General features: G+C 44.7%; 1 protein-coding gene across 1 annotated transcript in view; it reads right to left on the bottom strand.

Moving 5' to 3' along the window:
- LOC145353645 (regulator of G-protein signaling 19-like) overlaps positions 1-13,460 on the bottom strand; it is a 105,650-nt gene that overhangs the window by 39,783 nt on the left and 52,407 nt on the right. The window contains exon 2 of the mRNA XM_080204412.1: positions 5,731-5,864. Within this exon, the coding sequence (XP_080060538.1) occupies positions 5,731-5,828 (98 nt within the window). The 5' untranslated portion in view covers positions 5,829-5,864. The remainder of the gene's footprint in view (positions 1-5,730; positions 5,865-13,460) is intronic.

The following is a 13,460-nucleotide window of genomic DNA, read 5'->3' on the forward strand; positions in this document are numbered from 1 at the left end:
TGATACAGGGCTGAAGCTTCCCTAAACATTTCGAAGTGTCACAATGATGAGAACAATGGGTGAACCGTGTCGGTGCCTCAGGCGCACTCAGCATCACCCTCAGCTGCAATGAAAGCTCCATCCCACACGGCCACAGCTGTGCGCTGTTAAACTGGGGGAGCTGTGCATAAACGCCCCTGCTGCTGCCACAGTCAGTCAGGGCAGGAAGATGGCACCGTGCAGAGCAGCCCCGCAGTTCACCGAGGATGAGTTGAGATGGCTGCAGGACCTCTTACAGGAGAGGAGGGCCATCTTCTTCCCTCAGAGCGGTTGATGGCCCAGGGGTCTATAATGCAGCCTGGGAAGCGGTGGCCACGGCAGTCGATGCCAGCGCACTGATACGGAAGGCCTGCACCCAATGCCAGTAAGAAAACGAGCGATCTCGATCGGACAGCAAAAGTGGGCGTCCACCCTGTCCTGGCATCAGTTCCATCTGTCATGCCAGGAATGTCCACATTGATCCACTCCCTGATACCCCGCAGCATTCCAGCAGCCGACCTCCTAGTACCTTCCTCTAACCCCTCTGGCACCTCACAGGGAGTCACGAACCCCAAGATACCCAAAGAGGCTCAGAGCGTCATTCAATGCGACTGAGATTCTGTAGCCTCACAATGAGACACAGCCTGGGATGGCATCCGCATTGCCCACTCGAATCTAGGACCAACGTCCCCCCACCTCCTCCTCCCCCACCTCCACCCCCCCCACCCCACACCCCAGTACCACCTCCCATCTCCAGAGCATTTGGTTGCATGGTGGTGCTCCTGATCCTCAGTCAGATGTGCACCTGGGTGCCACTGTGCGGTCGGAGAACTGGCAGGAGTCAGACTTGTGTGGTACTAGGACTGCATCACATTGTGTGCATAGCGAGTCATCACCAACCCCCTGCTTGGACCAGTAACTCACTAACACGGCCAACCCCGGCCCATCATTCTGGTGTGATGTCAGTGGGACCTATGGCAAGTTATTTGTTATAGAAAACCCGACCTCTGACCTGCTCTCCCTCCTCTGCACACTTTCAGCACATGCTCCTAACATACGTGCTTGGACCTCCTCAAAATGGCTGTCAGCTCGAGTCACACCAGAATTGTGCATGCACAGCACAGCACTGTTGAAGTCATGAATGTCATGTTGAAACTATACAGTAACTGCACAACCGAACAACACAGAAATGTGAGTCTTGACAGTGAGACAAAAGGGAATTAGTGCAAACTGGTGAAAAGGGCATTTGAACGGAAGTGATTAGCAGTTGGAATGGACTTCCTGGTAACGTGGGCAAAAAAATCTTGAGGTATTTGTGATGTTTTTGGAAGGATGAGTTCAACGGGGCGTATAAGGCTTCCTTATCAGTATTTATCTTGTAACTTTGTGAATAGCTGTTCGGTAAACATTAGGCCTATACATAGGTCCAAATTATATAATGATTTATTGAATTCTAAACAAAAAGGTTATATTTGATGGAGTAAATAAAGGCAAAAAGACAAAGAAACTTTTAAAAATAATCTCCCTAGTTTCATTTCTCTTTAAATCGTTGTAAATTTCATTTGCAATGAAAACCACATAGGAACTAAATTTCCTGTTTCATGGGTGTTTCAAAAACTTTCTTCCTTTGCAAGTAGGCATCAACTGAAACAGAACCTGAACTCACTTCCCTAAAACACTCCTCAAGAAGCAGTGCATTTTTTTCCCCTCCAATGACTTCTGTCAAGCCACTTCTGCTTCAGTGTACTGGGATGTTGCAAAAATTCATGTAAATTCATTTTCCACTGAATCTTACTCAGAGAATGAAAGCCACGCAATCAGTTTGTGTTTTATTTTTAAATTATTTGAACTGATTAGACATATCGAACAGCAAGAATGCAATGTTCAGCATGATATAATTGAACATAAACCTAAATGTGGAATAGGTAGTATGGAGAAATTTATTTATTTATGTTTACTCCATCCTTACAAAGCCAATGCTCAGAATGGACTGGACAAACCCAAATCCATTCCTTGCTTGCTCCAAAAGCCAAATTCAAATTCCAATTGAATCCAATTCAGAGCCCCACATGAGAGAGACAAACAAGATCTAAGCTGACAAGATAAGGCATTGCACCCAATCTTGGGTTTGATCTGACACTTGGGCTGGAATTTTACAGGCACGTCCACCTGAGGCTTGTAAGATTGCACCTAAGTTCACTGGAGAATGCCATTCTGCTGATTTTGGGGTGGGTGTGCCTGAAAAATCAGGGCCTTGATCTTGGCCAAAAGGCCAAGAAGCAATTCAAGGAAATTTATTCGGGACTAGGCTAACAATAAGTACTTTTCACTTACAGGACAAAATCTCACAAATGAATTAGTAAAACAATTAACAGAGAGTGGCGAGGTTTGCTGAATAAGTTGCCAAGTTAGTATCAGATAAAACCATGACCCCTAAAGATTTCTTTTGATATCAGTTGTGGCTCAATGGTAACATGCTTGCCTATGAGTGGGTAGTTTATGGGTTTTGCCCCAGTCCATTGCTCTGAGTGCATTATGTAGTCTGCACCTCAGTATCGTATTGACAGAGTGTTCAGTACCTGCGATGCCATCTTTTGAATGGGATGTTAAATTGGGGAAAACAAATCTCATTGCAATTTTCAAAAGAAGGAGGCGTTCCAGTCTCCTGGCTGATATTTATTCCTTAGCCAAAGTTCCTAAACCAGATTTTCTGATGATTTATCTCATTGATGTTCAGGGAATTTTGCTGTGCTTACATTGGATGCTACAACCTCCTACATTGCAATTGTGACTACTTTATTGGCTAATAAGCAAGTTGAAATGTCCTGGGGTCATGAAAGTTATTTCTTTTACTTCCTGTTAGGAGAAGCCAAAAGTCTGTTTGCATTGGGTTGGTTTTAGAAGAAACTTTTCAGTGGCCGAAAATTTCTGGCCGTTCATGCCGGTGGAATCTTTCAGTCCCACCGATGGCCAACCCCCACTGCAGGTACCCTGGCATCAGAAGCTGTGAACAACGGGAAAACCTGTTGACAGTGGCAGGATTGGAACATGCCCACTGGGGCAGGGGGGCAGAAAATCCTACTGAATGTTTTGAATCAAGGGACCAAATTCTTTTCTAATTTCATTTATGGGATGAGGGGGTTATCAGCTGAGCCAATATTTATTGTCCATCCATAATTGGCCTGGAGAAAGTGTTGGTGAGCTGCCTTCTTGAACCATTGCTGTCCATGTGGTGTAGGCACATCCATAGTGCTGTTAGGGAGGGGGGTTCCAGGATTTTGATCCAGTGACAATTAAGGAATGGCAATAAAGTTTCAAGTTAGAATAATGAGTGGCTCAGAGGCAAACTTCCAGATGGTGGTGTTCCCACGTACCTGCTGCCATTGTCCTTCTAGGTAGTATTCCTTGTCCTCCTAGATATCCTTCATGGATTTGGAAGGTGCTGTCTAAGCAGTCTGGGTGAGTTTCTGCAGTGCATCTTGTAGGGGGTGCAGGTTGCTGCCACTATGTGGAGGCAGTAACTGTTTGTGGATGGGGAGCCAATCAAGTGATGACCCCCCATCCCTCCCCCACGGGCATCAGGATCACCACCGCCCCCCTCACTTTAAGCTTTGTCTCCCCTCCCCCTTTCCCAACAGAGATTTCCCACATCGGGGCATTGGGGACCTCTATAGGACCACCACCAGGCCCCACCCCCCCCCCAGACACCCCACCACCACACTCCTCAGGCTCCCATTCCCCACCTCAGGCTTCTTCCTCTCAGACCCCACTCTCCTCAGGCCCCAATTCCCCCCTCAAGACCAAACCCTTCCCCCCCCGCCTCAGGCCCTGTCCCCCATCATACCCTGTGCCCCCTCAGGCCTCAACTCCCCCTCAGGTCCCAACCCCCCTCCTCAGGCCCCAAACCCTCCCTCAGGCCCCAGCCCTCATCATGTCCCAACCCCCCCTCAGGCCCCACCCCCATAGCACTGTTTTGGCACTCTGGCAGTGCCCATCTGGCAGTACAACCTGGCAGCTGATACTGCCTGGCTGGTACCGCCAAGGTGCCAGGTAGGCACTGCCCAGCCGTGTCCCCAACCCCCTAGGGGTTTCAATGGCCTGCGATTCCCACATTGTAGCTGTTTGTGGAAACCAGGAGTGATGCTCGCCAGGTTTCTGTGGCGCCCAAAGGTTGGAAAATCCTGGGAGCAGGGAGAATCTGGCTTGAAACAGACAACGAGGCAGGAATTTTACTGTCCTGCCCACCACAAAATTGGAGTGGGTGAGGGGCGGACAATGGAAATGTCCGTTGAACTCTGGTGGGATTTTATGGTTTCAGGGTTTATGAGTTTATGAGGTCATAAAATCCCGCCCAGCATATTTAAATATGCTAATCTGGTTCCTGATCTCACTGGGCGGGAACCAGATTATGTCCAAGTGCGGTGGCTGGGAGATTCTCAATGGGGGTTCGCGCCACAATTCTCGACTCCCTGCCATCCCAACATGATCCGCGCCAGATTGACACAGCTGGAAAATCGCGACTACCTTGTGTCTAGAATTAGCTGATTAAGGCACTTTAATTAATGAGAAATTATAACACAACGCCCCAGAAGGCCATTAGTGCAAAATCATTTGAAATGATTAATAGTTGAGACTGAACCTGATTTGGGAATTAACAATATTAAAGAAAAGGTTGGGAATTGTGTTGAAAAAATTGTGCTAACAAGGCCAACAAACATTGGTGCAAGTTTAATCGGCTGAATGGCCTATTTTATTTGATTTTTGAGAATGTCTATATAATGTAATGTCTGTATAGTGAATATTGAGAGAAAAAATACTTCTTCAACTAAATCCAAGCCTTGTGCACATTCTAATTATGAGTTGATCGAAAAATCCCTGCATATATTCCATATGGCAGGAATAAGGAATAATTGTCATGTAAAAGAAAGAGGGTTCGAACACTTTGCTAAAATGTACTTATTCTGAGAAAATATAAGAATTTGGTTCACTATACTGTTAGGCTTCAACCATCTGCTCAATCGTAGGATCTCTACAGTGCAGAAGTGGCCATCCAGCCCATCAAGTCTGCTCCAACCGAGTATTTTACCCAGGTCCTTTCCCTCACCCTGTCTCTGTAATCTCACACGTGGCTAATCCCATCTAACCTACACATCCTTGGGAGGAAAACGGAGCACCTGGAGGAAACGCACGCAGACACGGTGAGAACATACAAACTCCAGACTGACAGTCATCCAAGGCTAGAATTGAATCCGGATCCCTGGCTGCTGTGAAGCAGCGGTGCCAAGCACTGTGCCACCCAAGGTTCAGATGTGTTTAATAAAGATTCCATGGCACGAATAGAAAAGAACAGGAAGTTTTTCCAATATCCTCACTCACATCACCTCCTCAAGTAACATCACTAGAAATAGATTAATCTGTCATTTGTGAGACCTTGCCATGAGTGACTTATCTCTCCCCAGTTTGCCTGCTAAACAGGGACTGCACTTCAACAGTAATTAACTGGCTGTGAATTGTTTTGGGATATTTCGTGGATTCAAGGGATGCTTCATAAATAGAAGCTTGACCTTTCTAATGGTACAAGTAGACTGTGAGTAACTCAAAATCGGAGTTTATTATTCATTCAAACCTTTATGTCATTTCGAAGATGCTAGAATCTGTATCCAAAAATACTAACTGACAATACAGGCCAAATAGACAATCAAAAGGACATACCATGAGCAGTTGCAGCAACAGCACCAACAGATGCAGCATGTATTTGTTGTATAGTTGCGTGCAGATCGGGTTGTGGTGGAGTTCTCATTCTGCGACATCTGCTGCTTCTTCTCTCTCTGTTCAGATCTTGCGGACTAAAATAAGAAATACAGAGTTTGGAAACACGGTACCAATTGAATGCGTGCTACAAGCTCCCTTTTTAACATACCAGAGGAAAGCAAAGGTTCTGGTATTATACATAAAAATGATTTCCAATCATTGCACATTTTCTGGAGTAATAGACTTCACAAAGAACTTCTGAGACAACTTCCTGCTTCCTGTGGTGTAGTAAGCACTTTCCTGTACTATCATATGATTTTTTTTTCCTTACTGTAATATAATTGGAGTACACATTCTAGTGCGTGCTGTCTTTTACGACTGAACAATAAGGTATTTTGAATATACAAAGAAAACAGGTACAAAAATGTACCTCTTGTTACGATATACAGAGTAGGATGGGGTTCTCTCAAACTCTGCATTATTTAATCCAGAAACCTTGAAGAAACTGTGCGTTTTGGCTTTGCTTTAGTAAATAGTTACAGCCTTCAGTAGGCTTCAAAGAGAAATTAGGCCTCATCTGCTGTGAGTCCTACTGAAGTTTTTGAAATGAAGGATCGAATTCCCTGGTAAATCCCATGGAACTACACCTGACACACCCTTGATTTTATTCCTGAAGGAAGTTGGTGGCAGATCTGTCCAGAGGCCTGGCTCAACCCTAAATCAGAACAACCATGCGTGACTACTGGCAGTGGGGGATGCCACTCAGCCTTGGCCACTTAGCTTAAATGAAGTTCAGACCATTTGCACTCATTCAAATTACTTTGGACAAAAATGACTAATAATTCAGTCAGTGAACATCAATTCAAGGACAGACTTGCAATCATATAGCACCTTTCATATCCTCAAGACTATTGTAATGATGTTGCTTACAGAATGTGTCTGTTAAACAACCCTTCATAGTTTTCTGTACATTAATAGCAAGTCTTTATTATCTACTTGTAACTATGTACACATATAATGAAGGGCAGGGAGCTATCGCCATATCTAAATCTTAATCATTTCTGCCCACACTGACAGTAGATCTGGATGATTAGCCTTCTTAAGTATTGGCAGTACTTTACTTAGTCCACATTAATCCTGTATTTACCAGACCCTTATACTATAAAGCCATCACAACTATTGAAGTACTTTTGAAGTATAATCACCTTTGTAATGCAAAAAAATGCAGTCATCAATCTGTGTACAGAAAGCTCCCACAAACAGCTGAAGCAGGGTGATAATATTCAGATAATCTGTGTTAATGATGTTGATAGAGGAATCATTATAAACAGGGCACCAGGGAGATTTCCCTTAGTGTCCTTCCAAGTGTGTTGTGATGATATGGTGCCTTTAAGAATTGGATTATACCATGCTTCTTGTGAGGGGTATGTTTAAAATTCAGCTCTGTTTATACAGTGCCACTTTGTATGTACCAAGTGGCTCACATGCTGAGAATGCAGGTTAAAAATTAATCTTATCAAATGGGATGTTTGCTTTAATCTAAATAAGTGCATTTTTTGTTTATTTTGGTTTTTCCCCTGGGGTTTCAGAGTAGGGTTTTGATTAGGTTGATTGACAAGAGACAGAATCATGTGCTAATGAGAATAGCTGAGCTTACAGGGAAAAGCAAGTAGTTTCTATTTGGTTCTGAAAGAAGCAAGAGGTGTCTCTGTCTCTCTCTCTTTGGAGGCTGCTGTTATGGAGCTGTCATAAGACAGATATCTCTCTCTCTCTGTCTTTGTCTCTCTCTCAGAAGGCTGTAGGTGGTAAACAAGTACAAACACGTAAGCCTGTGTATAGCTAACTGATTTTGAGATGGGGTTTAAGTCAGTAAGAGGAATATTGCTTAAATTGGATATAATAGAGATCAATGTGCAGTTAAGAACTGTATCTTAACATATTTGAATATTTCAATTGGTAAAAGTTAAGCTCGTGCATTTGTTATATTAAACTGTATTGTTAAAATAAAGTTTGTTTTGATAAAAAGCTTCCTGGTGTGTCATTAGAATCACACTTGGAGTAAACTACCTTATCCTCAATTCATGTCAAAATAAAAATACTGTGGTCTGGTCAGGCTTTATAAAACATGCTTTCAGGTTTCTGCTCAGGTACCGTAATAGTATCATTAGATCTTTTATAATGTTTATGAAAGACAACATACCTCACAGTGCAACACCTTCAGTACAGCACTGAAGAGCTGAATCTTCCTGACCAGAAAAGATGAGTCAGGAGATGGAACCAGGAGGAAACTTGTAAATTTGCACATAGGCCTGACTGAGCATACTTGCCAGAAGTAGGGTCAAAGCGAGCGCAGCTACCCACCTAATAGCAGCGGGTAGCCAAATGTCCCAATAGGAGGCCAGCTACACACATGTCTATGGAGCAGTCTGGATCTTCCTGATCACAGACAGGCCCTCTGATGACACTGGAACACGACAGGGTAAGTGGAAGTGGCCGACCAGTAGCAGGCTGAACACTAGCAACACCTCTTTTAAATCCCTCCTTCCAAGAGCTGTGATGACCTAGCAGCTATGGCAGCCACACAATTATTTAAAAAATGTTGCAATACTTCAGAGGGCACCTCCATCCAGCAGTGCCCTTGCAGTCTCCTGCTTGAATCAGCAGTACCCACCTCTCCTGTCGGGGCTGATGGTAGGATGGCACTCCCAGAGGTGGCTTCTTAATTGGCCACATTCTGAATGATGTCAACATTGTTTGGGCCTGCATTTATTACCAATGGCCGAAAAACATCAAAGTTTCTGTCTGAAACGTCAGCTAATCTTCATCATTAACATTCAAAAATTTGTCAGACAATCTTAATAATGGGCAGTGCACTAAAACAATTTAATTGCTTTTATTAAGAGTTGATGACATTGTTATAATGAAAGCCCCAACACAAGACATAAGAACATAAGAACATAAGAAATAGGAGCAGGAGTAGGCCATCTAGCCCTTCGAGCCTGCCCCGCCATTCAATAAGATCATGGCTGATCTGTCGTGGCTCAGTTCCACTTTCCCGCCCTCTCCCCATAACCCTTAATCCCTTCTCTTATCAAAAACCCATCAACCCGCTTCTTAAAAATATTTAGCGAGGCAGCCTCCACCACTTCAACGGGCAGAGAATTCCAGAGATTCACCACCCTTTGAGTGAAGAAGTTCCTCCTCAACTCCGTTCTAAACCGCCTCCCCTTTATCTTGAGGCTGTGCCCCCTAGTCCTACTGTCTTTTTTGAGCGGGAAGAGTCTCTCCACCTCTATCCTATCCATCCCATTCATCATCTTATACGTCTCAATGAGATCTCCCCTCATTCTTCTAAACTCTAACGAGTACAAGCCTAGTTTATTCAGCCTCTCCTCATAGCTCAATCCCCTCAACTCCGGTATCAGCCTAGTAAACCTCCTCTGCACTCCCTCCAGGGCCAAAATATCCTTGCGCAGGTGCGGCGCCCAAAACTGCACACAGTACTCCAGCTGCGGCCTCACCAATGCCCTATACAGCTGCAGCAAGACCTCCCTACTTTTATATTCAATCCCCCTCGCTATGAAGGCCAGCATCCCATTCGCCTTCCTGACCACCTGCTGCACCTGCAAGCTGGGTTTTTGCGATTCATGCACAAGGACCCCGAGGTCCCTCTGCACCGTCGCCTGCTGCAGTTTTTCGCCACGTAAGTAATAGTCCTTCCTACCATTCTTCCTACCAAAGTGGACCACCTCACACTTGCCAACATTAAATTCCATTTGCCATTTCCTGGCCCATTCGCCCAGCCTATCTAGATCCTTCTGCAGACTCTCCACACCCTCCGCACAATTTGCCGTTCCCCCAATCTTGGTGTCATCAGCAAATTTCGACACCCTGCACTCGGTTCCCTCCTCCAGATCATCTATATAAATGGTAAATAGCTGAGGCCCCAGCACCGACCCCTGGGGCACCCCACTAGTCACCATCCGCCAATCCGAATAGCACCCATTGACCCCCACTCTCTGCCTCCTATTTGACAACCAATCCTCTATCCACGCTAACACCCTACCCCCAACTCCATGTCCCCTGACCTTCTGCAATAACCTCTTGTGAGGTACCTTGTCAAACGCCTTCTGAAAATCCAGAAAGACCACATCCACCGGCTCTCCTCTATCCACTGCCCTAGACACATCCTCATAGAACTCCAGTAAATTTGTCAGACACGACTTCCCTTTAATGAAACCGTGTTGCGTCCGCCCTATCAAGCAATTCCCTTCAAGATGCCTCGCAATTTCCTGCTTAATGATGGATTCTAACATTTTACCTACCACAGACGTTAAACTAACCGGCCTATAATTCCCCGCCTTTTGCCTGGCACCCTTCTTAAACAACGGCGTAACATTAGCCATTTTCCAATCTTCCGGCACTTCCCCGGAATCCAGCGACGTCTGGAAAATAAGACATGATCGGGTAAAGTATGCTACCATTTCAGTGTAACACTGTGGGCACAACGACATGTGAATGTGCAGTCAATGCAACTCCAACACACAAATAGGACCTTTGGGATGGGACTTTCCGGTTGCATACGTCCAAGACTGGGAATTCCCAATGGATCTTTACACGGCCTATTGAATTTTCTGTCCCACCCGCTATGATTCCCATGGCAGGTGGGACAGGAAAATTCCATCCTTGGTCCTATCGGTCAAAATTTGTGTTTGTTCTCCACTTGGCTAATAGTCTGTGCCTACCTTGTAACCATATTGTTTTATTATCTTTTTCTTCAATGGTCTAACGCATTCCTAACATGGAATCCGCATCAGCCAATATGTTTGGTGCAGGAATCCCAAAGCCGTACAATTTCACCACCTAAAAACCTTCTCTATTAAATGGGATGGCACGGTGGCACAGTGGTTAGCACTGTTGCTTCACAACACCAGAGACCCGGGTTTGATTTCTGGCCTGGGTCACTGTCTGTGTGGAGTTCGCACATTCTCCCCATGTCTGCACGGGTTTCCTCCAGGTGCTCCGGTTTCCTCCCACAGTCCAAAGATGTGAGGGTTAGATGGATTGGCCATAGTAAATTATCCTATAGTATCAAGGGGACTAGCTAGGGTAAATGCATGGGGTTATAAGGATAGGGCCTGGATGGGATTGTGGTTGGTGCAGACTCAATGGGCCGAATGGCCTCCTTTTGCACTGTGAGATTCTATGATTCTCTGATGAAAATCTTAGACTTGGGGGGAACTTTCCCATCCTGCCTACCAAGGGAATCACAGCAGACGAGGCGGGGGGAGGTGGTGGGAGAAACCATGCAAAAGTCCATGACCCCAGGCAGGTTTTTCCGGTTTTGGGGCGAGTGAGGCTGGTAAAACCTGCCCTTAATTTTATCTCCACATCCCCTCACTCTAGACCAAGGGTCTCCAAACTATGGGCCGCGACCGGATCGGAGTTTGGAGCCTGCTGCTCTAGACCCTGCAAACCTTTATAATTTTAAGTAATTCTATGAGATCAAGCTACATCTCCATTGTTCTAACAAAAAAGAGCCTCAATTTTTCAAGTCTTCCTTTATATTTGTATTTCCTCACCTCAGAGATTTTGCATTCCATCCTCTAACTGTTCCAACATTCTTCCTCAAACAGAGTCAGAAAGCAGTGCATTCCAGCTGCCATTTTAATAAGGTGTTTCATGAATTTAACATGACATCTTAATTTTTGTATTCAATGCATTTCACCATCCTGCAGTGGATTTTTAAACATCTTCTCATTCCCTTCAGATGCTCCTTGTAAACATGACCCCCTCTGCACATCTACAAACAGCCAGCCTTTCACATGCATAATTTCAATGCTTAATTATTTAATGTTTTATCGCCAACTTGTTGCATTGCACATTTATGACATTGAATTCTGTCTTCTACCATTTTATGATTATTCCCTTAAAGCTTCTTTTGATCTTCATAATTATTTACATGTATTCTGGTTTAGCGTTTTCTGCAAATTTGAATGCCAGTGATTCTAGACCACATCACTGGTATACACAGGCAAGGGCTGTTGTTCTGTTGGAGAGCGCTACAGATTTCTAGCTATTCACAAAATCTGTCCTTAACTCCTGAGGTAAGTGTTATTTCTATCATGGGAATACAACATGAAATGCAAGTTAATGACACATTTCAGCGCTTTTATTGTAGGTTTCTGAAAAAAACAAGTGGTGGCACAGCAGTTAGCACTACTGCCTCACAGCGCCAGGGACCCAGGTTCAAGGATGGGGACTATAAAATAAATGGCAGAACAATCAGAAGCATAGACCCACAGAGAGATCTGGGAGTACAGGTCCACAGATGCTCAAAAGTGGCAGCACAGGTGGAAAAGGTGGTGAAGAAAGCATATGGCATGCTTGTTTGCCTGCATCGGAAGGAGCATCGAGTATTAAAGTTGGCAAATTATGTTGCAGTTGTATAAAACATTAGTTTGGCCACATTTGGAATACTGTGTCCAATTCTGGTCATCACACTATCAGAAGGACATGGAAGCTTTGGAGTGAGTTTACCAAGATGTTGCCTGTATGGTGGGTATTAGCTATGAGGGCAGATTAATAAACTCCCTGGAAAGACGGAGGCTGAGGGGTGACTTGATAGAAGTTTATAAAATTATGAGAGGTATAGATAGGGTGGACAGTTTAAAGCTCTTTCCCAGGGCAGAACTGACAATTATAAAGGGAGAGAGGTTCAGTAAAGATGTGCAGGAGGGGTTTTTTTTTACACAGAGGGTGGTGGGGCCTGGAATGCACCACCAAGTGAGGTGGTTAAGACAATTAAGTTAGCCACATTTAAGTCTTATCTTGATAGGCATATGAACAAACGGGGAATAGAGGGATCAAAGTGCTTGGTTTAGATAGGTAAATGTGATCAGCAGAGGCTTGAAGTGCCAAAGGGCTTGTTCCTGTGCTGTACTGTTCTTTGTTTGCTCAGTTCCTGTCTTGGATAACCGTGTGGAGTTTGCACATTCACCCAGTGTTTGCATAGGTTTCCTCCCGTGCCCCAAAGATGTGTGGGTTAGGCTGATTGACCATGCTAAACAGGCCCTTAATGTCAGGGTGTTTAACAGGGTAAATACAAAGGGGGTTTACAGGGATAGGGCCCAGGTGCGATTATTGTTGGTGCAGGCTCAATGGGCCAAATGGCCTCCTTCTGCAAGGATTCTATGATTCCAACAATCTCATGAAAAGAGTATTTTTTTAAAACTATCTTGGCTGTTGGAGACATTCTTGAAATATAAACAGACACAGATGACTTTCTTGGGCAAAAATTATATAATGGACAGAATTTTCTACTCTTGCCAGTGGCAGAGACCATGGTGGGTGGGTACACTTCATTTGGTGGGAGGCAGCAGACTGGACAGTTTTTGGGTACTTTAGTGTGGATTAAAAGCAAGTCAAGTTTCCCAATGAAAAACGTTGGGAACCCCATTTGCATTCCCTAATTAAATGACCAGCTCCCCGCAATTAAGTTCACAAGAATGTAGAAAGGTCATTTTTACAACTGCATATAAGTGGTGTGCACGTGGCAGATTTCAGTTTTTCCACAACCTATGGATCCCATAGGCAACACCTATGGGATCCATAGGTGTCGCCCTCTCCTTCCTGGGGACCTTGCATAATTTCACTCGAGCACTTGCGGGATGGGTGGAATGGAGGTATAG

This window comes from Carcharhinus amblyrhynchos, chromosome 16 (genome assembly GCF_965287045.1).
Source record: "Carcharhinus amblyrhynchos chromosome 16, sCarAmb.v2.hapA, whole genome shotgun sequence".
In the NCBI taxonomy this organism is placed as follows: domain Eukaryota; kingdom Metazoa; phylum Chordata; class Chondrichthyes; order Carcharhiniformes; family Carcharhinidae; genus Carcharhinus; species Carcharhinus amblyrhynchos.